The sequence below is a fragment of the Sciurus carolinensis genome, chromosome 16 (assembly GCF_902686445.1).
Source record: "Sciurus carolinensis chromosome 16, mSciCar1.2, whole genome shotgun sequence".
NCBI lineage: Eukaryota > Metazoa > Chordata > Mammalia > Rodentia > Sciuridae > Sciurus > Sciurus carolinensis.
The window spans coordinates 57,881,092-57,907,744 of NC_062228.1; the positions used below are offsets into that span (position 1 = coordinate 57,881,092).

At 51.6% G+C, this 26,653-nt stretch overlaps 3 protein-coding genes across 4 annotated transcripts; 2 read left to right on the forward strand and 1 right to left on the reverse strand.

The window, feature by feature from the left end:
- Positions 1-244: 244 nt before the first annotated feature.
- On the forward strand, positions 245-5,235 carry Bax (BCL2 associated X, apoptosis regulator). 2 transcript variants are annotated; one of them, XM_047528211.1, is made up of 6 exons: positions 245-352; positions 932-983; positions 1,068-1,214; positions 1,560-1,695; positions 4,571-4,675; positions 5,026-5,235. In XM_047528211.1, the coding sequence occupies exons 1-6, from the start codon at positions 319-321 to the stop codon at positions 5,128-5,130; spliced, it is 579 nt and encodes a 192-aa protein (XP_047384167.1). In that variant the 5' UTR covers positions 245-318; the 3' UTR covers positions 5,131-5,235. The 2 variants fall into 2 exon arrangements, with proteins under 2 accessions (XP_047384167.1, XP_047384168.1); XM_047528212.1 differs by lacking the exon at positions 932-983 and having other exon boundaries at positions 290-353; positions 1,067-1,214.
- Positions 5,236-7,992: 2,757 nt separating this feature from the next.
- On the forward strand, positions 7,993-9,556 carry Ftl (ferritin light chain). Its single transcript, XM_047528213.1, has 4 exons — positions 7,993-8,314; positions 8,487-8,633; positions 8,963-9,088; positions 9,240-9,556. The coding sequence occupies exons 1-4, from the start codon at positions 8,213-8,215 to the stop codon at positions 9,390-9,392; spliced, it is 528 nt and encodes a 175-aa protein (XP_047384169.1). The 5' UTR covers positions 7,993-8,212; the 3' UTR covers positions 9,393-9,556.
- A 785-nt stretch (positions 9,557-10,341) lies between these two features.
- Gys1 (glycogen synthase 1) lies at positions 10,342-26,641 on the reverse strand. The gene is given in 19 exon segments (XM_047527217.1): positions 10,342-12,787; positions 12,912-12,989; positions 13,717-13,880; positions 14,284-14,379; positions 15,360-15,486; positions 15,752-15,865; positions 17,453-17,531; positions 17,622-17,681; positions 18,237-18,345; positions 19,076-19,181; positions 19,452-19,571; positions 20,296-20,397; positions 20,399-20,418; positions 21,281-21,425; positions 21,672-21,857; positions 22,707-22,781; positions 22,783-22,899; positions 24,640-24,821; positions 26,319-26,641. Coding segments are annotated over 19 exon segments (2,319 nt in total). The 5' UTR covers positions 26,437-26,641; the 3' UTR covers positions 10,342-12,466.
- Between the last annotated feature and the right edge of the window lie 12 nt (positions 26,642-26,653).

Genomic DNA, 26,653 nt, shown 5'->3' on the forward strand with positions numbered 1-26,653 from the left:
CGGGGGGCTCAAACTCTTCCCTCAACTTCTGAAAACTGTGCCTGACAGAACGAATGAGGCAATGCCTGGGAACGAATAGGTGGCGGGTTGACCGGTACCATGGCCAGCTCTCTAAAGGCGGTGTGGGCGGAGCCACACGACACGGACCACGCCCACAGATACTGTCACGTGACTCACACCCTGCGGGGCAGCGGCCGCGGCGGCCATTTTGCGGGGCGCCCACGTGAGGGACGCACGTTCTTCGGGCCGTCACGTGACCAGAGCGCGCTGCAGCCGCCCGGGCGGACCCGGCGAGAGGCGGCGGCGGCGGTGGCGGTGATGGACGGGTCGGGGGAGCAGCCCAGAGGAGGCGGTGAGGCGGGAGGCAGGCGGCGGGGGAGGGCGAGTCCCGTTGCCGGCCGGCCCCACGAGCCCTGCCGCCGGCCTGGGGCCGTGCGATCTCCAAGCACTCGGGGACACAAACTCCCGGATCGGGCGCTGCCAGCCTCCAGCCCCCTCCCTCCTCAGAGGTTCCCGGCTAGCTGGCCTCCGCGCCCTGATCCCTTCCTGCCTGGCGCTCTCGGACCCCCCAAACCCTGTGGATCCTAGAGCCCAAGCCCCCCGGGCAGGCCCGGACTTGTCGCCGGCACCACTTCCTGCCTCTGGCCCCGCTGGGAGGGGCGGGTCTCACTTCTGCCCCCTCAGGCTAGGGGTCTGGATGCATTAAGTGTTCCCCCAGCCTCCTCTCCCGGAAGAATGTAGGACGTAGGCCCAGGCTCCTTGCTTCTTTCTCCTTGAGGGACTCAGTTGTTGGGCACCCACTTTATCTGCCAGGGACCCAGGAATCCAGGGCCCTCAGCTCTGCCCTCCCTCAGGGATCGTGAGCCATCCCAGTCTCCTGATCCCCTAGGACCCAAGAGTCCAGGCACCTCTTCCCTCCTTTCTCCTCTAGGGCCCACCAGCTCTGAACAGATCATGAAGACAGGGGCCCTTTTGCTTCAGGGGTGAGTTTGAGGTCTGATTATTGTGGAGCAGATTTAAGGAGTGACACCCCATTCTGATTCTGCACCCCCTCCATTTCCATATAGTTTCATCCAGGATCGAGCAGGTCGGATGGGGGGGGACACACCAGAGCTGGCCTTGGAGCAGGCACCCCAGGATGCTTCCACCAAGAAGCTGAGCGAGTGTCTGAAGCGCATCGGCGATGAACTGGACAGTAACATGGAGCTTCAGAGGTGTGACTCCCAGGATCCAGAGTTGAACTAGGGGTCTCCCCCTCTTTCAGAACCTAGGACCCCTAGCCCCACACTCTTATTCCCCCCATAGGAACTGAGAGTCTGGGCCCTACCATTCAACTCAGACACCCCTGCCACTCACCTCATCTTGAAGGCTTCCTACAGGGAGTCATTTTCCCACCTTCCTAAATGTTCCATCTTGTCCCCTCTGGGCCTCATTTGCCAGTGCTTTTCATTTCAGACGGGGTTGAGCCCATTTCCTTGCCTTCAGTGTGTGATGGGTACTATAACTTCGACCTCTGCCAGATCCTGCCTTTCCAGCATCCACTCTCCTCTTTTCTGCAGGATGATTGCCGCTGTGGACACAGACTCCCCCAGAGAGGTCTTTTTCCGAGTGGCAGCTGACATGTTTGCTGACGGCAACTTCAACTGGGGCCGAGTTGTCGCCCTTTTCTACTTTGCCAGCAAACTGGTGCTCAAGGTGGGCAGTTGCAGGGCAGTGAGCCCAGGAATGTTCCCCTCAGATCTATGGGGACCATGGGGTCAACCTCTGCCACGGCCCAGTGACCACAGAGGGAAAGGAGAGAGATGGATGTGACTTGAGTGCACCTTTGTTTATTCATTCAACAGAAATGCATTGTGCCTACTACCTGCTGGGCTTGCACTCGGTCCCCAGCCACAGCACTGAACAAAGTGGGCTGGGTCCCTGCTTTCATGGAGCTCAGGTTGTATGACCTGTTGTGAGACAAAGTAACGTGGACTGATGTGATTGAGGAAAGTAGTCAGGAAAGACCTCCAAGAGCAGGTGACATTAAAGCCAATGTGGGAATGACAAGAAGGATGCTTTAAAAAAAAAATTAAAAAAAATACATACACATGTATGTGTGCATATATATATATATATATATATATATATATATATATATATGGTTTTCAGTTGTAGGTGGACACAATACCTTTATTTTATTTTTATATGGTGCTGAGGATTGAATTCAGGCCTCACATGTGCTAGGCAAGCTCACTACCACTAAGCCACAACCCCAGCCTCAAGAAGGATGCTTTGATATAAGGATCTGGGAGAAGAGGCATCTGGTAAAGAGAACAGCAAGTGCAAAGACCCAGAGATAGGACCAAGTCTGGTGTGTTGAGTATAGCAAGGAGGCCACTGCTGTTACAACAGTGAGGTGGGGGAGAGGGTAGATTTGGGCAGGGGCCAATCTCATGCAGTGCTACTGTAAAACCCTTAACTTTACTCAGAATGACAAAGGAGTGATTGTCTGGTTTTAAATAAGGGAGTAAGAAAACCTGATTCATAAATTTAAGAGGTTATCCTAAGCAAATATACCAAAAATGTTAATTGTAGAATCTAGGCTGCCTTCTGACTGCTCACTGTGAAATTATTTTAACTTTTCTCTGTGAAGAGTCTCAATAAAATATTGGCAGAAGGAGCCCAACAATTATTCTGGCCATTGTGGGTCAAAAAAGGAATTAAGGCCAGGCATGGTGGCACACACCTGTAATCCCAGAGACTCCAGAGGCTGAGGTAGGAGAATCACAAGTTTGAGGCCAGCCTCAGCAACTTAGCGGGACCCTCTCTCAAAATAAATAATAAGAAGGGTTGGGAATGGAGCTCAGTGGTAGAGGGTTCCTGGGTTCTCTCCCCAGTAACAGGAAAAAAAAAAAAAAAAAAGAATTATGGTGGATGGGGGTGTAGTCCAGTGGTTACAGACACTGCTTAGCATGCATGAGGCCCTATGTTTGATTCCCAGCACCTCAAAAACGGAAAAAAAGCACTTATGAGGCATAAAGGCAAAAGTAGGGACTCTGGCAGATGGTCCCTATGATAGTACCACTGAAGATGACTGCCCTGGCCCCAGGCGTGTATTTGCTGTGGAGCTAGGAAAGTACATTTCATGATGCATTTTATTTTTTGATACTGTGGATTGAACTCAGGGGTGCTCTACCACTGAGCCACATCCCTAGCCCCATTTATTTATTTATATTTACTTATTTATTTAGAGACAGGGTCTTGCTAAGTTGCTTTGGGCCTTCCTAAATTGCTGAAACTGGCTTTGACCTTGGGATCCTCCTGCCTGAGCCTCCCAAACTGCTGGAATTATGGGCATGTACTACTGTGTCCAGCTCATGATGCATTTTAGAGTGTGTGTGTTAGTACTGGGGATGGAACCCAGGACCTTGCACAGGCTAAGCACACAGTGTCACCCAGCTATATCCCTAACCCCTTGATGTGTTTTCAAGGTTGAGCTGATTGATGGGGCTCGAATACTGGAGATGAAGGGGAGAGCAGTATTACACTGGACTGCATTGGGAGCTGGGGACGACAGGGGAGAAGCAGCCTGATAAAGGCTGTGAAGGGGAGGTTCAGGGAGGTGGAGGGACATGTCCCGGGTCTGGATGGAGCCAGGTGGGAGAGGTTCTGACTTGGCCTGAGGTTTGTTTTTTTTTTTTTTTTTTTAATACTTTATTACTTAAAAAAATGTTTTTGGTGCATCGTAATTATACATTATCAGTGGAATTTGTTGTTACATATTTATATATGCACACAACATAATTTAGTCAATCTCATTCCCAGCTGTCTCCCTTTTTCCTCCCTCCTCCCTGCCCCTTGAGTTTTTGCAGTGCTGGGGATCAAACCCAGGGCCTTGTGCTTGCAAGGCAAGCACTCTACCAACTGAGCTATCTCCCCAGCCCCCCCTTGAGTTTCAAGGGGTGAGAATTCACTGGTTAAGGCTGGATTAGTCAGAAGGATCAGCATGTGCAAAGGTCCTGGAAGGGAATAGTTTGATGTAAGTGAAAATGGACCACCAAGCTGAATGTCATATGCCTGTAGTCCTGGATACTTAGTAGACCGAGGCAGGAGGGTGCTGGAGACCAGCCCAGACAATTTGTCAAAACCCTGTCAACTTTTTAAAAAAAAAAAGTACTGTAAAGGCAGCTCTGGCAGAGTGCTGCCCTAGATGCACAAATGCTGCGTTCAATCCCCAGTACAAAAAAAAGAAAAAGTAAAAGAAAAAATGGAAGGAGGTCAGAAAATGGAAAGAAGTCAGTGGCACAAAAAAGAAGCCAAAACATGGGATGAGATCAAGTCAGAGCCTTCATATGTGGCCTCGTGGGCCTGGTTTTCAGTCTTTTTCCTGAGGGTATTGGGGAGCCACAGAGTGCTCATGAGCAGGAGAGTTGACAGTGATGCGATTCAGTTCACAATTTATGAAGCTGACTTTATGGGATAAGAGACTGCCAGGGTAGGCAGAGAATTGAGAAAGAAGGCTTGGGGCCACTTTCTTCAGGCAGTGAGGACAGGGCTAAGTCCCTAACACCCACCCCACTTTCTGCAGGCCCTGTGTACCAAGGTGCCAGAGTTGATCAGAACCATCATGGGCTGGACACTGGACTTCCTCCGAGAGCGGCTACTGGGCTGGATTCAAGAACAGGGTGGTTGGGTGAGACACCTCAATTCAACCCTCCTCTGGGACCTTTGGCCCTTCCTGAGTCCCCCCATGGTCCCCCTTCCCATTCACATCATTGGGTCTGGTGATCAATCTAGTTCATCTGGTATCTGCTGACCAGATGAATACCAGATGTGGCCCCTAACTGGATTCATGCTTTGGTGCCTCCCATTTCCCTGGAGTCCCTTAAGTTCACTGGTGATCCTTTGACCAAGGTCTTTAATACCCATCCATCGTAGGCCCTTGCCCCCACTCACACCCTCTGATCTCGGTCTCCCTGACCCCCACATGTTGGCCCAGAGGTTGACCTTGCAGAGTTCCTGAAGTGATGTCTCTGTCTCCAGGATGGCCTCCTCTCCTACTTTGGGACTCCCACGTGGCAGACAGTGACCATCTTTGTGGCCGGAGTGCTTACCGCCTCACTTACCATCTGGAAGAAGATGGGTTGAGGCCACCAGCGGCCTTGGACTGTCTTTTCTGCATAAATTATGGCATTTTTCTGGGAGGAATGGGGATTGGGGGATGTAGGCATTTTTCTTACTTTTATAATTATTGGGAGGGGTGGGGAAGGGTGGCCTGCTGGGGGTGGGGGGCAATAAACTTCCTTCAGGCCACGCTTGGGCGTCTGCATCACTGACCCAGCAGCCTTCCTGGCCGGCATCAGGAGTGCAGGCTGCATAACAGCCTGGCCTCACCAGACCCTCTGTCCACTGTCTGGAGATGTCTGCTTGGGAACTTGGAAGTGTTCTCTGCTTTCTCTGGGGGTGCCCAGTGCTCTCTGGATTAGGGATGAGTCAGTCCCCCAGTTCCTGTTTCCAGGAGCCCGAAGTCCCAGGGGAACCAGAATTGCCCCATGATTCTGTGGCAACCCAGGGTGAAGTGTCGGCTGACACAGGCAGTGCTGGTCAAGGTCTGAGTACAAGGGGGCCTTCGTCCTGGTTGGGGCTTCACAACTGGGAGCCCAGGAAGTCTCCAGTTTAGTGAAGTGAGAATAGAGTGGAAGGGAAGAAGGGTGGGAGGACCCTGGGGCATTGTGGGAAAGCTACTGGAGGTTGGGAGACAGATGGGGGTCCAAGGGAGAGGCCCAGACCTCAAAAGCACGGCTGTGGAGGCCCATGGGACCTGGCTGATGACAGACTGAGGCTGGGGGAGCAGAGCCTGGGGCTGGCCCAATGGCTAGCCTGGGCCCTCCAGGTGCTCACCTCCCAGGGAGGCACAAGAGTTGGGATTCTCATTTGGGGTGCAGTGGTGCGCACCTGTGATCCCAGCAACTCAGGAGGCTACATCAAAACTTGAAGTTTGAGGCCAGCCTCGGCAATTTGGAGAGACCCTATCTCAAAAAGAACTGGGGATGTAGCTCAGTGGAAGAGCGTCTCTGGATTCAATCCCCAGTACTGCCCTCATAACAGCAGAGGCACCGGGGAGTCAGGAGAGAGAATGGGACCCACCCTAGGGGGTCGGGCAATTCTGCCTCTCAGGGTCTCAGTATCCCCAAGTTTTCCGTGTCCTTCCATCACCTTTGTGTCGGCCCCTCCTCTTCCACGTGGGGGCCCCTTCCAGGGCTCCACTGGTCTGGGCCTGCCCGAGGCTAAAGGTCTTCAGGCTGAGGTTTGAATGTGGTCAATGAGTAACCCGCTCAGCAATCAAGCCGGCGCCTGGGGCACCTGCCCCTCCCCTGGACTCCCCAGAGACACCAACTCAGGGGAAAGATAGGGAAGACAGCCACCAACCAGAGACAGGGCAAGGTAACCACAAGCAGGATCCCCTGGAAAGAGCATCAAGAGACGAAAAAGACAGACCTGGAGACAGGAGACAATGCACACTCAGCAGGTTTCCATGAAGGTGGCGCAGGGGACCAGACCTGGTTCTATCACGCCTCCTGCGAGGGTCCCTGGCACAAGGGCTGAACCCGCTGGAGGGGATGAGGTCAGCGAGCCGCCCCGCCCATGCCGCCGCGGAGCCCCTTCCCGCGCTGAGCTCAGCATGACTCAGCAATGCTCTCGCCTGCCTGGCCGCCCGCCCAGACGCCCCTTGAGAACCCCAGATACCCCCCTGACCCCCATATCTGGGGATCCCAATGTCAGCTATGGTGCCTGGGCTGTTTCAGCTCCCAGGGCTCCTACTTCATGGTCAAGTTCCTGTCTTTTGTGTCTTCCCTCCCCAAGATCTGGGTCCTGGTTTGAACCAGCCCTATCAACATGGACCTGGCACACTTTAAAAGTATGTTTGAAAAAAGATAGACATGCTGTCTGCAGGTCCTCAGACCTTGTTCCTCCAGGACACAGGGCTGTACTTTGTGACTGAAGGAGTAGGTGTCAGGAGGACTCTTGGACAACTTCAGAGACAATGTACCAGGGCAACGAATTCTCAGCCTCTGGAGTTCCCTCCAGAACAGTTCCCAGGAAAGCCAGCCCCAGCGAGACCCCCAAAGAGCAAGTCATTTCCTTCCTCTCCATATCTCTACTCCCAATAAGATAGTTGGGTCCCTGAAATAGCGCCAAGACGCCCAATTTTCCAGGACTCCAAAGGGCTGTCCAGGGTTCCATGTGTTGCTCCACCTTTTCAAAATGCCCTTGCTAGGCTTCCAGAAACACACACACACACACACACACACACACACACACACACTCTGCACGCAAAACCCGCCTCCAACAAAACAAAACAAAAACACTGCCCTTCCCATCTTGCAGCTCACTTAAAGGGCTTAAAGTTCCCTGGAGAGCTCGGTACAAACAGGGGCTTCACCTCATAAACACAGCCCTCCCAGTGAAAACCCTAGGGTTCCAGGTTCTTCCTACCCCATATCTCCAAAGATCCCCAGGATCCCAAAATACCACCTCCTTGCCTTTCAAACTTTCCAATGACCTGGAGACCCCTTATTGTGAACAGCAAACCCCAGGTAACTGGAGATCCCCTGTTCAGGACACCAGAAAGAACCACTTTCTCAGAAACAACCCTAGAAGCCCACTTGCTTTCTTGAGACACCCCAGGACTTCAGTCATCACTTCCCAGGGTTCCCACTGTCTTCATACATCTCCCTCTTCCCTGAAAGACCCCTCTAAAGCCTTTTACTTCCCTGGCACCCCACCCCCAAGCCCCCTTCCCCCCAACCCCTATTTCAATTTCACAACAGCCTGGTGATCCAGGCGCGTGACTTCCCCACCTCCCGGCGGGGGCTTACACTCCTACCTCCTTGTCATTGGTCAGGCCCGGCCTTTAGGCCCCGCCTCCCGCCAGCGCAGATTGGCGGAACTCCCACCCTAAACGCCCCGCCTCTGGGCGCCAGCGCACTATAAAAAAGGCTGCCCCGACCGCAGCTTCAACCATCGCGCTTGGAGGTCCTGCGGATCTGTCTCTTGCTTCAACAGTGTTTGGACGGAACAGACCCGGGGACTCCCTTTTCTTCTACTTCCAATCGCCTTCCAATCTGATCTCCATTTACAATCTCCGGGACCACCTTCTCGCCCACCTCCTGCTTCCGGGACCAGCTAACTCCGTTTTTTGTGGTTAGCTCCTTATTGACGACCAACCATGGCCTCCCAGATTCGTCAGAATTATTCTACCGAGGTGGAGGCTGCCGTCAACCGCCTTGTCAATTTACATCTGCAGGCCTCCTACACCTACCTCTCTCTGGTGAGGGTCCCTGGGGCGCCGCAGGCCCAAGTTCCCCCTAACCGCGCACCTCTTGTCTGTGCGCATGCGCCAGTCTTCTTTGTTCCGCTGGTAGTCGGAGGGCGGAGTCTGCTCGGCTGGTCTCCCCTCCTGCCAATCTTCCAACCTTAGTTTTCTCTATTTCTTCCCGCAGGGCTACTATTTCGACCGTGACGATGTGGCTCTGGAGGGCGTGGGCCACTTCTTCCGCGAGTTGGCCGAGGAAAAGCGCGAGGCCTCCGAGCGTCTCCTGAAGATGCAAAACCAACGCGGCGGCCGTGCCCTCTTTCAGGACGTGCAGGTAAATGTGTGTGTGTGTGTGTGTGTGTGCGCGTGTGTGTGTAGGCCGTACCCGCGAGGCGCCTTTGAGGTGTCGCGGGGGCTTATGGAGGTTGAGTTCAGTCCTGTGCGGGTTTTTTATCGCTGGTCAGGGAGGCACAGAGAATTTCTCCAAGACGACACGGTATAGGCCGCCAGGGTCCAACATCTGGGTCTTGAGGACATGAAGTTGTTGGAAACTGGGGGCGATACACAAAGTTTTTGGGGCCAGATCCCTGATACCGACAACTGCTGGGAGTTGTAGTGGGGGTGAGGGAATGTGACCAACCTGAACTGTTTGTTTCTATACAGAAACCTTCTCAAGATGAGTGGGGCAACACCCAGGATGCCATGGAAGCTGCCTTGGCCCTGGAGAAGAACCTGAACCAAGCCATTTTGGATCTTCATGCCTTGGGCTCTACCCGCACAGACCCACATGTAAGTACCTCTCTCATCCATGACTGCTTTCTTTTGACTGGGCAAGTAACTTCTAAGCCTCATTCCTACATCTGCCCTTGTTACCAAAGGCAGCTCTTCCTCTATCTTTTCCAGGAATTGGACTTTTAATTTCTCCTCTTCTCTCTCTCAGCTCTGTGACTTTCTGGAGAACCACTTCCTTGATGAGGAGGTGAAGCTGATCAAGAAGATAGGAGACCACTTGACTAATCTCCACCGTCTGGCAGGCCCCCAGGCTGGCCTGGGCGAGTATCTCTTCGAAAGACTCACCCTCAAGCATGACTAGAAGGCCTGGAGCAGTGTGGCCTTAGATGGGGCTCCTTTGCATATCCTGGCATCAGAGCTTTGGTCTGAGCCTCTCTCTCTCTCTCTAACCCCTAGGCAGCTTTGTAACCACCGTGGAGCCCCTCCTAAACCTTGGACCAAATGAAAATAAAGCTTTTTCCAGCATCTGGTGGTTTTGTGTGTGTATGTTGAAGACAATGTGACTGGGTTGTGGGGGTGGCAGGGAGAGGGGCATTGGCCCTTGTTTATTCTTATCTGTTCTGAGACAGGACCCCATCTGTTGGGTACTTTGCAGTCAAGGTTTCTAGGTTTGCCTGGCTACCTTTAACTGCCCCTCATAGATGGTGGAGACAGCTTCTGGGGAGTCTAACATATTCAGACCTGGGGTTGGTAGCTGGAAGCAGGTACTGCTAGGTCTCGGCAACCTGAAGCGGTTCTGGGCTCTGTTCCTTTTTTTGCATGTGTGGTAGTAGAGATTGACCATTGAACCCAGGGATGCTTTATACTTCAGCTGCATCCCCATCCCTATTTTATTTTGACATAGGGTCTTGCTGAGTTGCCTAGACTGCCTTTAGACTTAAGAGTTGCTGGGGTTACCCGCCTGCACTGCAGCAGTCACCTTTTTTTTCTGACTTGGTCTAGTGTCTGGCACTCCTAAACGTGGATTCTACCTCTGAGCTACACGGCCAGTGTGAACTGGAGTGGACTTGTTCAAAGAGTGAGTGGGGTTAGGTACTGGACCAAGAACTTAAAATTGAAGACAGACCCTAGCAACAGGGGAGGAAGACTGAAGCAGGAGGATCACAGTTTGAGGCCAGTCTCAGCAATTTAACAAGGCCATAAGCAACTTTGTGAGATCCTAGCTCAAAAAATAAAAAGGGCTGGGAATGTTGCTCAGCGGTTAAGGCCCCCTGGGTTCAATCTCTGGTACAAAAAAAATAGAAGACAAGTATAATTATTAACCCCTTTATGTGGGCAAATTGAGGCCAATGCCTGGGTATGATATCCAAAGGCTGTTTTCTACAACTTTAGAGATAATGGCTCATGTTGGAATAAAACCACAAGACACAATCTGGAATTATTAGGTGGATCTGAGCAGCTGGGTACACATGATGCCCAAGAAGTGTTGAGCTAGGGGTGTGGGGCTCAACACAGAAACGATGTGAGACTTGGGTCCACATTATCCAAGTGGGAAGTGAAGAAGCTTAACAGAAGACTTGGCTTTTGCTGGGGCCAAGCTACAAAACTGCTGAGTCAGTTCTGACCCCCTCTCCCCTCCCTTCAGGGTAGAAGAGACATCTTAAGTGGTTGCTATTTTATCTGCTGTCATCACACTTTGATGGCCACTCGTGATTTCAGAGAGCGAGGGGAACTTCTGCATGACTGTAACAGGCTAACGGGAAAGATGACGACATATCCAGATCCAAAGCAATTGGAGTTTTCTAGTTTCCTGAGTAGTGATTGGCTCAGAGACGCACATATGGCCTAGTGAAGATTAGAACAAAAAAGTTTGTTTTTAAATAAAGCCATCTAGAGGACAGTGAGGCCAAAGTACAGAAACCAGAGTCCTGGAAACATGCGAAGCCAATCCATCCATCTGTGATGTCCAATAGGATAGCCATGGACCACTTGTGGTTGTTGAACACTTGCTGATGACCAGTATTACTGAGAAACCACATTTAATTTAAAGAACTACATGGTTCTCATGGCTGCCCTGTGGATCTTTTGTCACAGAGCCCCTTCATGCCAAAGATCACTTGCCACTTGTGCCACTTGCAAATTAAGTCCCAGCTAAGTAGTCAGATGTGCCTTCCCTGAACAACACTGGAATCTTAGAACAGCAATCCAAATTGCTCCAATAGCATGAGATAAGCAACCATGGAGTGGGCCAGGGCAGGGACTAAAATGAGGTCTGGGGGAATCAGGAGTGAGGCCCACCAAGTGCTCATGTCTGACCATATGTGGGATTCTTAAATATAGATGTATTTTTTCATCTCTGGACACACTCTAATCACACCCCTCCCAACTACAAACCAAGCAGTGCATCAGACACAGCACAGCACACGTGAGGGGTCCCTCCCTTTCACCAAAGCTGGGGGCAGGGCACAGCTTGGGGATGGAAGTACCTTGAGGTAAATGCAGGGCTTCTAGAACCCAGTTAGAGATCAGGGGAAAGGGACCAGGATGCAGCACAGTGGTAAGGCTCCAGATTCAGCAGCTGGGACCTAGAACCCAGTGGTTTCACGGTGGGCTGAGCAGTGGGGACAGCTGGGGGGTAGGGGTTGTGCTCAGCAGAGGAATTCTCTGGAGGGCAGAGAAAGAATCTCCAGATTCGGAGGAGAGCTCAGACTCAGGGAAGGAGTGGGATCTGGTACAGAAAAGACCAGAAAGGCAGAAAGGTATCTAGACCATATCTGCAAGTGCTCCAGAAGGAATGAGGAACCAAGCAGTTCTGCCACCCCTGGCTTGGCCAAAGTGTGGGGGTTGACAGGAACAGGGGTCGGGGGTGGGTGGGAACTGGACACCAGAGAGGGCTAGAACATGATCCCATCCTGGAGCCGGGTTCTGAGTTGAAATACAGGACAGTTGGCATTCAGTTACTTAAGTCCCTGAAAGGGTCCCATTAGCAGGGAAACCATGTAGTTTACAGCACTTGGTGGTCCTCAGGCATGGCCTGAGCATGGCATGCTCTGTATGCTGTAGAAATTGCAAGCCACAAAGGGCTCTAGGAGACTCGGTCTGGAAAGCAACAGGCCAGTTTTCCTAAAACCTCTGGCACCACAGCAGAATAATGGCAGATTCCAGGCCTCTGGGACCCAGTTCAAGCCCGAGGGACTCCAGGGTACAGATAATGCAACCTGAAACCCAAGAAAGGCACAGCATTGTGGATTTTGGAGTGTGGAGACTCCCATGGTGGAGCTGGAGGGGTTGGAGTGTATGGCGGAAGGGGCTGGGTTGTGGTCCACACAATGGGTGTGGATACCACTCAGGATCTGGAGTGGGTTCAGAAACAGTGCTCCCGGCATCCATTCCCTGGAGGAAGGAAACGACAGGCAGGGAGTGTGGAGTGGAGGCTTAGTTGCGCTCCTCACCCAGTGAGCTGGCGGGGCTGAGGGGCTCACTGGGCGTGCTGATTGAGCTGGAGGGCGCAGTGTCCACAGAGTTACTGCGCTTGCTCCCACCAGTGGAAGAGGCACAGGAGGCCCGGCGCGGCCACTCTGGTGCGCGGATGTTGCGCCGGTCTTTGGCAGCCTCCTCATCCTCATCGTAACGCTCTTCCTCAAGGGGCCCGTCCCGAGGTTCTTCTTCATCCTCGCTCTGGTGTGGGCTCGAGTGTCGTGAAAGTGAGGGCGATGGTGGCACCGAGGCTGGCCGTGGGTAGCGGTACCCCTGGGTCTGCACACCCGTGAGTGTGGGCACAAATCAGAGTGAGCAGAGGCCCCAGAAGGACACCCACTCCACCCGCGGCCCAGCCGGGCTCTCCAGCTCCTGGCTCAGCAGAAATCCCGGGTCCACTCACCGCATCCTCGTGGGGCTCGTAGGTGAAGTGATCTGGGAAGGCCTTGGCCAGCGCCATGTGGCGTGCAGACATGTAGTACTTGGGGTAAAGAAGGGGAGAAGGCGTCAAGGGATGCAGGACCCAGACCACACTCCTGGTGAATCCTGACACCTTTTAGTGTAGACAACACACTCGCCCGCAACTTCCTATGCAAATGTCCACTTTTCTGGTTCTACCCCTGTGTGGATGAGCAGAGCTGTGAATGGGCAATCCCTGAACCAATCTCTGAGCCACGTCTCACTAGGGGGGCAGGACTCTCGAGTCAGGCAATGCTTGGGCCATACCCCTATGCAAATGAAACTCTGAACCAATGTTCTTCCTCCGGAAGTCCATCACTTTTTTTTAAAATGCCGGTACTGGGAATTGAACCCAGGGGTGCTCTGCCACTATGCTGTACCCACAGGTCTCTGTTGTTTATTTTGAGACAGGATCTCGCTAAATTGCCCAGGCTGACCTGACATTCTTTCTCTCTCTCTCTCTCTCTCTCTCTCTCTCTCCTCCTTTCCCTCCCCTCCCCGCTGTCTCTCTTTGAGGTACTGGGGGTTGAACGCAGGGCCTCGCTCAAGCTGGGCACACACTCCACCCCCACTGAGCTACAGTCCCAGCCCGTGTTTCTTAAAGGGGCAGCAATTGTTAGAACTAGGAGAAGTAGGAGGAGGCCCTACCACCTGCACTTTTTGTGGCTGCAGAATTCAAGACTTGGAGTCAGAAGAGGCTGATTCAACCCAGAATGTGAGGAAGGTACAGTTAGGGAAGGGGTTCATACCCGGCCTAAGTATTTCCAGTCCAGAAGGTCGGAGAGACGTTCTGTGCGATTCCTTTGGATGATGCGCTGTCGCCGGCTCTGCTGGCAGAAGCTGTAGAGGAAGGAGGTGAGCTGCGAACAGGAATCGTCCAGACTTCGGAACCTACGGTCCAGGATGTAGATACCTGCAGAGGCCATGGCAGGGTTTTTGTTTGTTTGTTTTTTGTACCAGGGATTGAACTCAGAGGCTCTTAACCACTGAACCACATCCCCAGCCCCAAATATATATATATATGGTTTCCCCCCCTTTTTTTTTTTAAAGAGACAGGGTCTCTCCAAGTTGCTGAGGTTGGCTTTAAACTCGCAATCCTCCTGCCTCAGCCTCCCTAGCAGCTAGCATTACAGGTGTGCGCCACTGCGCTCAGCTAGGGTAGGGTTTTAAAATGGTCTGGGGACACCTTCATCCTCCCCGGATTCTGTGGCACTAGGACCGCTCCTCCCCCGGGTCCCAAAAGTTCACATTTCCTCCTGCCCAGGACTAAGACTCTCCATCACTCTTCTCTAACCCTCTGGGACCTGGGCACTGACCGTAAGCTGAGGGATCTGCAATGTGCTCCTCCATGAAGCAGCCGAAGCCGGAGAGGTTGGTAGAGATACTGGGGATGCCCATAACAGTGCACTCAGCTGCAGGAACATGTGAGAAAGGTCCTCTTAGTCAGCTTCCCTCTCACGCCTACCCTCTTAATTGCAAAGCCTCAATGGCGCCCTCTACCGGTGCCCAAACCAAGTGCCTGGTCGCAGAGCCTACACAATCGTGCTGGGCAGTAGGCTGTACTCTCCCAGCTTCTCAGAGTAGAAGCTGAAATGCAGCAGTTCTCTTGTTCCAGGGACTCAGAATGTGGAAAAGTCCAAAGTTGAGAGATGAAGATTTATTGAACGCTTACTCTAGACCAACGTCCATCATTTTTTGTTTTTTTTTTGTTTTTGGTACTGGGGGCTGAACCTAGGGGTGCTCTACCACTGAGCCACATCCCCAGCCCTTTTTTACACTTTATTTAGGGACAGGGTCTCTCAGAGTTGCTTAGGGCCTAAGGTGCTGAAGCTGGCTTTGAACTTATCCTCCTGCCTCAGCCTCCTGAGCAGCTGCAATTAAAGGCGAGAGCTTCATAGTCTATTTTGACAGGAAGTAGAAGGTTTTTTACTGTTAATATCTCTTGTATGGTACATCTTCTATGCCTTGTTTGATAACTCAACCAACCCTGATATATTTGAGGAATTTATTGTTTATTGTAATTCGTATGTAGAAGTGTTCCTAAAAACCTCTATAAGCTGCAAAAAACAGGCAACTCAGGAGAAAACTGTGCTGACTTAGTTATGTTAGTTAATTGTGACTCATTTGCTGATATTTGGGGACCAAACATTGGCATTGGGGGGGAATCAGAGCGAACAGTGACATCCACTAGATACTGACATCCTCATCTAGTTTTGGGTCACATGAACTACTGCGTTACAAAATCCATGCTGTAGCAGAACAGACTGTTACCATTGTTCCTGTTTTGCAAAGGAGGGAAAGGGATTCAGGGAAGGCTAGTACCTTGCCCTAGGATCATGCCAGATCTGTACAAGACTCCGGAACTATGCTACCCCCTACCTGCTGCACTCACCCGGTGTGTAGCCCCAAGGCTCATAGTAGGAAGGGAAGACCCCAAGGTGGCAGCCTCGGACAAACTCCTCATAGTCCACAGGGAGCAGGGGGCTTGTGGAGGAGAGGAATTCTGGGTGAAAAATCACCTGGCAGTGAAAAAGAAGGGCTTAGCCCAAGCATCTTATGTAGATAATTCCTGGGAACCCAGAGTGGGTAAAACACTTGTCCAAAGCCACACAGCAAGTGGATGACAAGACAAAGATTTAAACCTAAGTCTGTTTGCCCTAAAAGTCAGGGTTCTTTCTAAACACAGCGATGCCTTTAGTAAACTAGAAGGACAGGGAGTTTGACGACTAGGGTGCGACCCCCGCCCCCTGCCACTGCAAACCCACCCCCAGACAGTGCCTTCACCTTCACCCTGTCGGCACTACTGTTGAAGAGGCCAATTCGGCGGATGGTGGTCAGGATGGGGTCCGAAGAGTCGTCCAGCATATTGTGGGTGCACACAGGGGGAAAAGACTGCCGCTGTAAGGGCCACAAGTGGGGTGGGAATGAGGGAAGGGGCAGAGAGTTTCCTGCTCCCCCCATGGGCCATGTTGACCCCAGGGATCCAAGGAAACCACAATGCCCAACAGGCCATGGGGTAACTAACCCAAGAGACTTGTAGGTTCCTTTTTGATTCTATCTGTAAAGGTTCTTTGCCTTAACTACCGTGCAGAAAAAGAACTGTGATTCACAGCTGTTTTTGAGGCAGAGTTAGTTTCACATGTCCCAGGACTATGGAGAACTATCACTACTTTGTTCTGTGCTCTTAGCTCTGACATTAAAGGAAACTGAACTATAACTCTCCCAGTCAATGCAGACAAGAGACTGTGTCATATAGTAGCAAACTTGTGGGACAGCTGGGAGTTGTAGTTTTCTTAAGAGAATCCCCTTCCCATCCCTAACAGGAACCACAATTCCCAGAAGTCACAGTATCAAAAAGAAGTTAGAATTATGAGGAAGCTCCAGAGGTTGCTGGGATGGATAATTCTTTGCAACTGTTTAATCATTTCTCATTTAAAGTTTCTATTCACCTTCAACTTACTGATTCCTGAGGCCCAAAAAACTACAACTCCCAGCATCCATCTGTTAGCAACAAGTCTATGAGTTAGGTGTGCTACCTGAAGGACGTCGGAAATTATAGTTTGGCCAAAAGCAGTTCATATCTGTTTGTGCAACTTAGCTGTCTAGGTTTCCATTCCCCAGAATCACTAACCCTAACTACAGGTACCAAAATTCCTTGACCCAAGGAATGAAAGAACTCTAACTCCCAGAATCCTCTATGGTAAGGGAAATCAGTGTTGCAGAAAAGTCCCAGGAGCTGCTGCTGGGAGACGTAGTTCTCATTTTGTGACTGCCAATTCCCTCCAGGGTTTTTCATCCACCTAATTCCATCAGTCTCATGAATCAAAGAAGATACAACTCCCAGGGGTATGTGGGAGCTAAGACACAGATAATGGGATAAGAAACAGTGGTTCCTGAACTTTCAACGTTCTCCAGGGAATGCTAAGGGTTTTAGCTGACCTTTGAGCTCCATCCCAAAGAGGCCCAACAAAACTACCATTCCCAGCAATGCCTGGGGACAGAGAGGGAGACAGTGTGCAGTAAGGCCCAGGGGCAGCTGACACTTGTAATTTCTCTTTTGCAGCCATCTTGACTCTCTGAATGTCCCTTTTACCCTTCATTCACAAACCACAAGGACCCAACAAAAACCACAATGCCCAAAAGGCCCGCTGGCAGAAGAAGTCACAGAAATTAGCCCTTCCCAAAGGGCCTCCGGGAATTGAAATTCTACCTGTCACCTCACACCCTTCTGTGCACCTCAGAAATGATCCCTCAATAAAGAATCACCAAAGGGGGCTGGGGAGATAGCTCAGTTGGTAGAGTGCTTGCCTTGCATGCACAAGGCCCTGGGTTTGATCCCCAGCACCGCAAAAAAAAAAAAAAAAAAAAAAAAAAAAAAAAAAAAAAAAAAATTCCCAGCAACCTCTACAGTCAGAGATAACATGGCAAGAGGACTTTCAGGGCTGTTGGAAAATGTTTCTCTCTGCTCAGGGGTCCAAACCATACCTGTGTGGCAAAGATGGCCCTCTTCATCATGGTGAAGTCTTCCTTGTCCAGCATCTTGTTCATGTCTGGGAGGCTCCCCCTGCAAGGTGAGAGAGGAAGTGCACGTGGGAATGAGGTGAGGAGAGGGGTTGGGGCCCCCAAGGACACAAAGCGAGGACCAAGTACTCACACCAATAAGGATTCATAAAGCTTCCTCCCGAACTTCTCCTTCACTGTGTTGGCAGTGTCCCTGGAAGGAGCAGAGTAACAACATCAGGTAAATGCCAGCTGCCATTTACTGTCAGGCTTTGGTGGCAGTGGGGAAAGTGAAGTCTGAGCAGAAAAGCCATGTCCCCATGTCCTGGGGCTCCAGGATGGAGGATGGGGACCAGGGAAGAGGCCCTGGAAGGTTCAGTTTCCTTGTGCCCTGCATCAGCTGCGTGGCCAGGGACAGGTGGCCTTTCCTCTCTGACTTCAGTGACTCATCTATCAGATGAGGATAAATATAGAACCAACCTCAGAGGTTAGCAATGAAGACTGGAGGAGGTCAAGACAAAAGTGCACAGCACCCAGCACAGACTGAGCCTTCCAGAAATGTCAGCTATTATTAGGACTTGTGCTCGCCCTGGAGGAGGCAGTGCTAAGCCCCATTTTATAAAAGAAGAAGATTCTAAGAAAGGAATGTTCAGGCACACAAATAAAGCTAGCAAAGAGCCCTGCTGGCATAGCTCTGCTTGCAATCCCTTCCAAAGTTGTAGCCTCGTTTTCTTCTCTGCTTCCCTAGGATATGCTGCTCCAGCCTCACTGGCCTCCTTTGCCATTTCTCAAACATTCCCAGGGCATTTGCTGTTCCCCCATCCCTGAATGCTGTTCCCCAGACACATACAGGCTTTCTTCCTCATCCTTTATCATCTCTGCCCAATGGCAAAGTCAGTGTCATCTGCCCTCATGACCCGTCCCATATTCCAGTCCTGCTTTACTGTTTTAATAGAACACTTTCCCATAGAATTTCTAGAACATGAGCCTGCTAAGGGCAGAGATCTTATCTCTGTTGCTTATAGCTGTGTTCCAAGATAATGATAGGGCCTGGCACATGCTAGATGCTTAGTGAATATCTGATGGTCAATGAATGAATGGGTTTTACAGAGGAGGAAACAGGCTCAGGGAGGGACAGTGGTTTGCCTAAATTCACAAAGCTAGTTAGGATCAGTGGCACGAGTGGAACCTTACTAGGTTGTTATCAGAGCCCCGATCATGTTGTCACATTCATCCAGCCCACAACTTCTTACTCCCTTGAATTGGAGGGTTTTTTTGTTTGTTTTGTTTTGTTTTGTACCAGGGATTGAACCCAATGAGCTTAACCACTGAGCCCATATCCCCAGCCCTCTTTTATATTTTATCTAGAGACAGGGTCTCGCTGAGTTGCTTAGGGCCTCGCTAAGTTGCTGAGGCTGGCTTTGAACTCGTGATCCTCCTGTCTCAGCCTCCAGATCCTCGGGATTACAGGAGTGAGCCACAGCTCCCTGGAGGTGTCTTGAGCAGTGATTTCACTAGTAATTGGTGGGGCAAGCTGATGATGTCACAGAGAGCAAAACCAAGACTCCAGGTCTTGGCTAAAAGGGCTCCAGGCAGAGGGCTGCTGACCAAGCTGTTTGCGCACGGCTTGGCCTTTGAGGGTTTCCACGTTGAAATTGTTGGTCCGAGCTGGCATAATGAAGAAGGCGAACCACGTCTGCTCACTGCCATTCACCTGAGATGAGGAAAAGGAGGAAGCCCGGGATCACATGGGAGGATCAGGGCTGCCACCCTTAGCCACCCCTGAGCACCTCTACAACCCTTCCATGCTTCTTCCTGTTGAGAACTACAAGACAGTTACTGTCCCCACTGTGCCCTAGATCTTCTTTCTGGGTCTCTACACCCTGCTTCCCCCAACATGGGTTTCCGTAAGTCCATCTGCCTGGTCTCTGATCTCCAGTAATTTTCTTATCCTCCCTTTGCCCTGTCACAGCTGAGGGCTTACTCTGAGCAGATAGTTGAGCCGGGCCAGGGCCTCCAGGAAGACGTCAGCCCCCTTGTTAGAGAACTCGTAGCGGCCAGCAATAAAGAAATACAAGGTCTTGTCCAAGTTGAAGTCAGATGCCTAAAGAAGTCACAAAGCAGGGTAAAGCCCGGGACCCTCATCCTCTGGTCCTGTTCTCGAAAATACAAATCTCGGAAGCCACAGGGGCAAAGGCAATTTTTTTTTTTTAAATCTAGTACTAGGATTGAACCCAGGGGCTTTCTACCACTGAGCCACATTCCCAGTCCCCTCCCGATTTTTGGTACTAGGGATTGAACCCAGAGGTGCTAACCACTGAGCAACATCCCCAGCCCTTTTTATTTTTTATTTTGAAATTGTCTCATTGAGTTGCTTAGGACCTCACTAAGTAGCTGGGGCTGGCTTTGAACTTGCGATTCTCCTGCACTGGCCTCCAGAGTCACTGGGATTACTAGCATGCATACCACAGTGCCTGGCTCCCAGCCCTCTTTTATTTTTATTTTAAGACGGGGGTCTCATTAAACTGCTGAGGCTGTCCTCAAACTTGTGATCTTCCTGCGTTAGCCTCCTGAGCCAATGGGATTACAGGCATTTGATAAGGTACCTGGCTGCAAAGAGTTTTTAGCCAATGCAGAAGCACCATGAACTCTCTTGGGAACTGTAGGTTTTTTTTTTTTTTTTTTTTTTTTTTTTTGTTAGATGGGGAGCTCCTTTAAGACTCAGCCCATTGTTCTGGAGCTCAGGGACTAGCTGCCCAAGGACTCCTAAGGATCCAGGAGTCCTGACCCCAGCTCTTCTTCTTTTAAAACCTAGGTAGTTTGCCCACATACCCATAAAAATGGCCTCGTACAAACTCCTGGATCCGAGCTTTGCTCTGAGCATGGAGGTTCTGGAACTCATGCATGGCAGAGAACTTCTTCACATTCAGGTCCATTGGGGGTCACAATATCTGGGATTGGGGAAGAAGGTCCCATGTTTCATTTCTTCATTGTTCATTCAGATCAGTGTGTTTGGATGAATAAATGAAGACTCCTTTTCTTTTGCAACTTCTTTGTTTCTCTAGCTCTTCTGTGAGCTTCCACAGTGACCCACTTACTCTGCCACCCAAATGCCTTCTTTCCCATATATTTGTTTATGTTTGCAAGCACAATTACCAGTCACCTCAGCTCCTACCAAAAACTGACCGGACAGGGATCTGATCCACATCAGAGATCCTGGGGTTGTAGTTCTTTTGTTTCCCCTTATCCCACCCTGAGATGGGAATGATTAAGTATCCCAATGTCTTACTTCTCCCAGGACACACTCTCTAACCTTCAAGAGTCTCTCAGGGACCCCAGCCATTTCCTCTCCTCAGAAATTAAAGCATGTCAATGAAAAACTACAACACCTATCAGCTCCAAAGAAAAAATTTCAGGAACATTTGGAGCTAGGCAGACAAAGACCTTCTGGGAACTACAGTTCTCACTCCACACTCATTGAGAATGGGTAATAAGATCTGGGAAGAAAGCCCAGTTCCAACTCTATTTTCCCCCAAAATAAAGTCTACTACCCCTGTATTCCCTTTCAGAAGATCAATATCTACATTAGCCAATTGTTGAATTTACCATTTCTGAAATTAATATCAGAGACACTACAACTCCCACTAGCCTCTGGGGTATACAAAGCCAGACAGCTTCATTTATAAATCATCACCCCAATCCCAGGTCCTTCTGGGAGTTGTAGTTCTCAGTTCTTTATAAAGAGTAGTATTGGCCTTGGCATTGACAGTTGCCTACCTCATTCATGTCTAGGGACCCCAACCCAGACCCTACCTGGTTTCCTTTTGAGTAGGTGCTGGGCCTCAATGGCAGTGATCTGAGACACAGTTGTGAAGACATGAGCACAATGGGCTGCTGCACGTTCCATGCAGTAGCGGTGATAGATTTGCCTCTCACCTGCTTCCTTGTCCACGTTGAACTGGGCAGGAAGGGAAGGAAGACAAGCTAGGAGTGTTGGGGAGAGGAATGGAGGTCTAGGACTCTAGGGTCTTGGGTTTCGGGGTGGGCCTGGCACCTGAACTCCTGGGTCTAAGGGAGGATGGGTCTGGGGACTTGGACTCAGGTTCTGGGAGAGGAAGAAGCTTGATACCCTTGGGCTTCCTAGAGCTTTGGGCTCCCTTGAAATCCCTGCAGTCCCCCACCTTCTGCCACACTCCCAGCTCACATTCTCCAGGTTGTTGTAGAAGTCCACAGCACCAGCACACAGGTAACGCCCCAGCAATGTGGCATGGGTGGTGAAGATGGTTGCCACAGGCAGCCGCCTGGCACGGCACAGGCAGAGCCCAATGCCTGCCAACCACTCATGGAAGTGGGCAACCACATGTGGCTTCTCCTCATTCTGGGCCAGGAACTATGGGGCAAGAGGGATAGGGTCACCATGTCTCCATGTGCACCATGAAAGGAGTCAGCAATCCCCAACATGGACAAGAAAGCAGGGGAAAGGTAACTCCATTACCACTACCACACAGAGTGGGTTGCAATCCCCACAGGACAGGGAACTATAAACTTCAAGGCAGTCAGACAGCTGGCCTCAAACCCCCAGAGACTGATGGAGTTGAGTTTTTGGTTTTTTTGCTTTTTCTTTTTGCCAGTCTTCTGAAGTTGGCAAGGCTAAACTGGGAAGACTGAAGTTCTAGTGTTCCAAGTTCTGGACACAACTTCTGGAGACCCCTTATCTCAATCAAGGATGGGCCTTTTGCATTCAACACTAGCAAAAGGATTACAACTGCCAGAATGCCTTGGGCAGGCAGATCCTTAAGTATTTGTCCCTGGGCATGGGAAATTGAATTTCTTGAGCCTTTTAAATCTTAGAGGTCAGAACCAGGATTACTGCTTCTCAGATGGGCTGGTGATCCACAAGCATCCAGGTCCCCATCTGAGTGCTTAAGTTCCACCAATATTGGATTAGAGAACTACAACTCCCAGAATTCCTAGGGGCCAGTCCCCTGCAGCCCAGCCTCCCTTACACAGAAAACTGGAGTAAATGCAGCTAGGGTTGGCAGTTTGGGTCTCTGAGGAAAGAAGAGGCCGGCCCTCAGGATGTCCATATCCCCAAAGGTCAGATTTAATTCTTGGAATCAAGAACCTACAATTCCCAGAATGCCTTGGTAGAAGCCCATTCTCTGCCCAGGGGCTGATGGTCATTGTAGTTTCAGGCCTGGGTGGAGAAGCTTGAGATGGAGTCAGTAGTGGAGCCTACCTCACCCAGGAACCAGGTAGTGAGGAAGCCAAAGAGGACGGCATCGTTGGCCTCGCGGTCATACCAGGGTACCCCCGATGTTGCAGGTGTCCCAGAGCTCTCCCTTCCAGCGTTCCAGGGCCCAAGCTGAGGCCCCCACGTCCAGGAGCACCACCAGGGGGCCCCCCTCAATCAGCCAGCGCCCAAAATACACCTGAGATGGGGTACAGGGAAGCTCAGTGTTTCTGCAGTTCTCCTATCTGTTCGCAGAAGCCCAGTTCTCTCATCCTTTGTATCTGCTGCTAATTTCTCACCTGTTGCCTTATTTCTGTTTGCTGTGAATTGTTTTTGCCACACTCTTTTGCCACCTCCTTCGAAAATTTCCTGATCCCTTGGTTAGATTCTGTAAACTGCTACCAGTCTCCCACCCACTCCCTCCTTTCACTCCAGGACTCTGCCTCCACTGTCTTACTTCCCCTACCTGCAACCTGTTTCTGGGTCTGCTGCCATATTTCTCTACTAAGTTCTGGTGCTTTCTCCCCTCATCTTCTGTCTGTGACTACTTCCTTCCCTGGAAGTTTCACCTACTATTCCTGCCACCACCTGCACCCTACCTCCCTGCTTTGTTTCTGTCCCTTTCACCATATATTTGCTACTTCTTCCTTCTGTCCATAGGCCCATTTTGTAGTCTGCGGCCACCTTTCTAGTGCCTCCTGTCCTCTTCCTGTGCCCTACGGCTGCATTTTTCTACCCCCTGCCATGTTTCTGAGACTTGCTGTCTCATTTCAGCCCTTGCCACATTTTTCTTGAGACTGTGGCCTGGGTTCTGGGCCTGCTGCCACGCCTCTAGCCAGGGGATGAGGACTCATCCTCCTCCTACAACGCCAACCTGGCTTTTCCCTGCCAGGAGCCTCACTGGGACGCCCCTCCTCCTCCCAGCTGTTGTCTGCCCTTTTGCTGGGGGGGCTATTCTTAGGAGCAACTCCCCTGGGGGAGGGATTGGGCTGTGCTGGGGTCCCTTAGGGACACAGTCTGGCCTGACTGGACTCCAGACCCCACCCCAGACACACTGTGAATGAGTGGAGGAACCACTGTACCTCTGCCTCCCAGCTTCCCACCTGTCTGACCCTCTGACTCCTGCCCCATGGGCCTCTCCTGAATGGCAGCTGATTCCCTTCAGTCTTCATCCTAGGGCCCTGGAACTCTCCACTCCTTTTCTTAGACTCTGGATCTGCTCATCTCAGACTCTGTCCCTTGCGTCTGTCCACATGCCTCTCCTTTCTTAATCAATATTCTTTCTCTCTGAAGCATCCAGCAGCCTCTCTCCTGTACCTCGAAGATGTACATCCCTCTCCCTTGACAGCCCATCTGCCTCACTCTCCACACTGGCTATTTATAAGTCATGATGATGGTGCTGGTGGTGGTGGTAACAATGATGGTAATAGCTCATACCGCAGGGCTAACTTCCTACAGGAACCATGCCAAAGACGTTATGATTATTAACTTTTCACCCTCCCAGCACCCCTTCAAGGTAGATGCTATTAGTACATTTATTAGCCAAGGTCACCCAAGGCAGCAAGCAGAGGCTGACTTTGAACTTCAGCCTCCGAATCTTGCTCCAGCACACTTGCCTTAGCCCAAGCCCACCTCCCTCTGGCTGGTTGTCTTTCTGTCTAGCTCCTTCTCCATCAGGGTCTTCTTGGATCTTGGTTTCTTAGATCCATCTATCTCTCTGTCTGTCCATTCACCAACAAACTGAATCCACCAACTTGAACTTCATGGGGTCCTGTGTCTGTCCACCTATCATTCTTTCCTCCTCTAGGTATACCTGGCTCGGTGCTCCCTGTGGCTGTCCATGCCTCCCGCTCTACTCCCTGCCCCTTCCTTCTCCATTCTCTGCTTATACCCTGCTGGAGGGCCCTGGGCTCCTTCCCTCAGCCATGCCATGTCCCACCTTGCAGCCCTTGCTGTTCATGGAGTCCAGCGTCCTCTTCAGAGCTGGGGTTGGGGGCTCCAGCAGCTCCACCTGGGTTCTCACACCCTGCTCCGTGTACGGTCCCACCAGGTAGTAGTTGTCGCCCCACTCATCCCCTGTCACCTTCGCCTTCGTCTGGAGCACCGTGTAGATGCCCCCCACTGTGGGCCCAAGTGCATGAGGGCAGGCCCCAGCTGAGGTCCATAGGTCTGGGACCTGGGGTGGGGGGTGAGACCCCAGCCCTCCAGCTCAGGGCAAGAGGGGACTGGGAGCCCATACTTTGGAATCAGAGGAGAGGGAGTAGTGGTTGGAGGCTTGGGTCAAGGAGACCAGTCTGGAGGGTAATCCTCCTGGGTCTACGGGAGAAGGGGGTTGGGATCAGGACACTGAGCGGAAGGGAGCTTGAGTTAGACTCCGGGGTCTGAGGGAATTGGGGACTAGGAGCTTGAGGATGGCAGAGGCTGAGAATCATTGGGACCAAGCTTTCAGGAGCTGGGTTTAGATTCCCAGTCAGCTCCAAGACAGTGGGGAGGATCCTTTTTCATTGCCCTATTCGCCTTTCTAGTTACCCAAGAGAAGCCTTAATTGTCATTCCCTATCCCCCAGGACCCCTGCAGATCTGTCTCTGAAGTCCCCTCTCCCTGACTGGGGACACAGGCTTGCAGGGCCCTGGTCCTCCCATGATCCCATCTCAAACCCAGGAGTCTGGGCCCCTGGGAGCTTCCTCGCCTCTTGGAGTCCAGGCCCTAGCAATACATGGCTCTGGGTCCACAGGCCCCTTCTCATGCTGGGAGGCCCAGTCCCTTTCTCTCCAAGCCCCAGCCAAGCAATCCTAGACTCCACTCTTCTGAGGAGTGAGATTGAGACTGCCTAGTTTCTGGGGATTCCAGCTTCAGTCGTGTCCCAAGCTAGAAGCTGGGGCTCTTAGAAGCCTAGGACATAGAAATGCAGGCTCCCAACCACTCCCATCCTAGAGCCCAGCCCCTGACCAACTTAGGACTTCCCAGCCTTCCCTATTCCAGTGCTCATGTGTCCATGATCATGGGTTCCACTTCTAGGAACCCATGTCTCAGGGCCCAGGTTCTTTTAAAGCCCAGGCATTTTGGCCTCCAACTCCCTCCCACCTTAGCACCACTCTCCAACCCCTGCCCATCTTTATTCTCAAGTAGCCCGATTCCCAGATGCTCTTACAACAACCGATGCATCCTATCTCCTAGTGGCTCTCTCACCAATCCAGAATTGCACCCAGAGACCACTTTCTCCAGGACCACAGGTTTGAAATCCTAGCTGTTCCCCGGGTTTGCATGCAGAAGTCCCATCCCCCCAGTCACTACTTCCCTGTTCAGGACCCAGATATCTGGTCTCTGGGAAGCCTGCCTCCAGGACATAGGAAGCTTTCATTTTAGTGCCCTCTCCTCTGAGACACAGTTGGAACCTGGAAGCCTCCTTCCATCTTAAGTCAAGCCCCTCGTCCCTTCCCCGCGCTAGGCCTAGGAGACATATTCCAGCCCCTCGCCAAGGACACAGGAGTCATAGACGCCTTGCCCAGAACCGAAGAGTCCTCAATATAGTTCTGCCCCCCTGAGTCAAGAGTTCCGGGCCCCCATCCCCGACCGCCCTTCTTTCTAGTCAAGGGCCCGGACGCCTGACGTGCTCACCCTTGTTGGCCACCTCCCAGGCTACCTCGAAGAGCACCGTGTTCTCCAGGTCGAACTCATCCTCCCAATCCTCCAGTCCTGGCAGTGAGGACATGGACAAAGTGCGACTTAGAGGCATGGCTGGCCCGGAAGGGGTCTCCGAGGACCACAGGTGGGGACCCCGGAGATGTCCAGGGAATGCACTAGGTAGGGTGAGGGGCCGGGCAGCGGGTGTCCGACGGGAAGCTTGCAACGCGCTCGGCTTCCTATTGCACGACCGCACCCCGCCCGGGAGCGTTCTGACCTGGGCAGGAGGCGGCCGCGGCGTCACTGAGTTAGGTGGTGGCCCTGCAGTG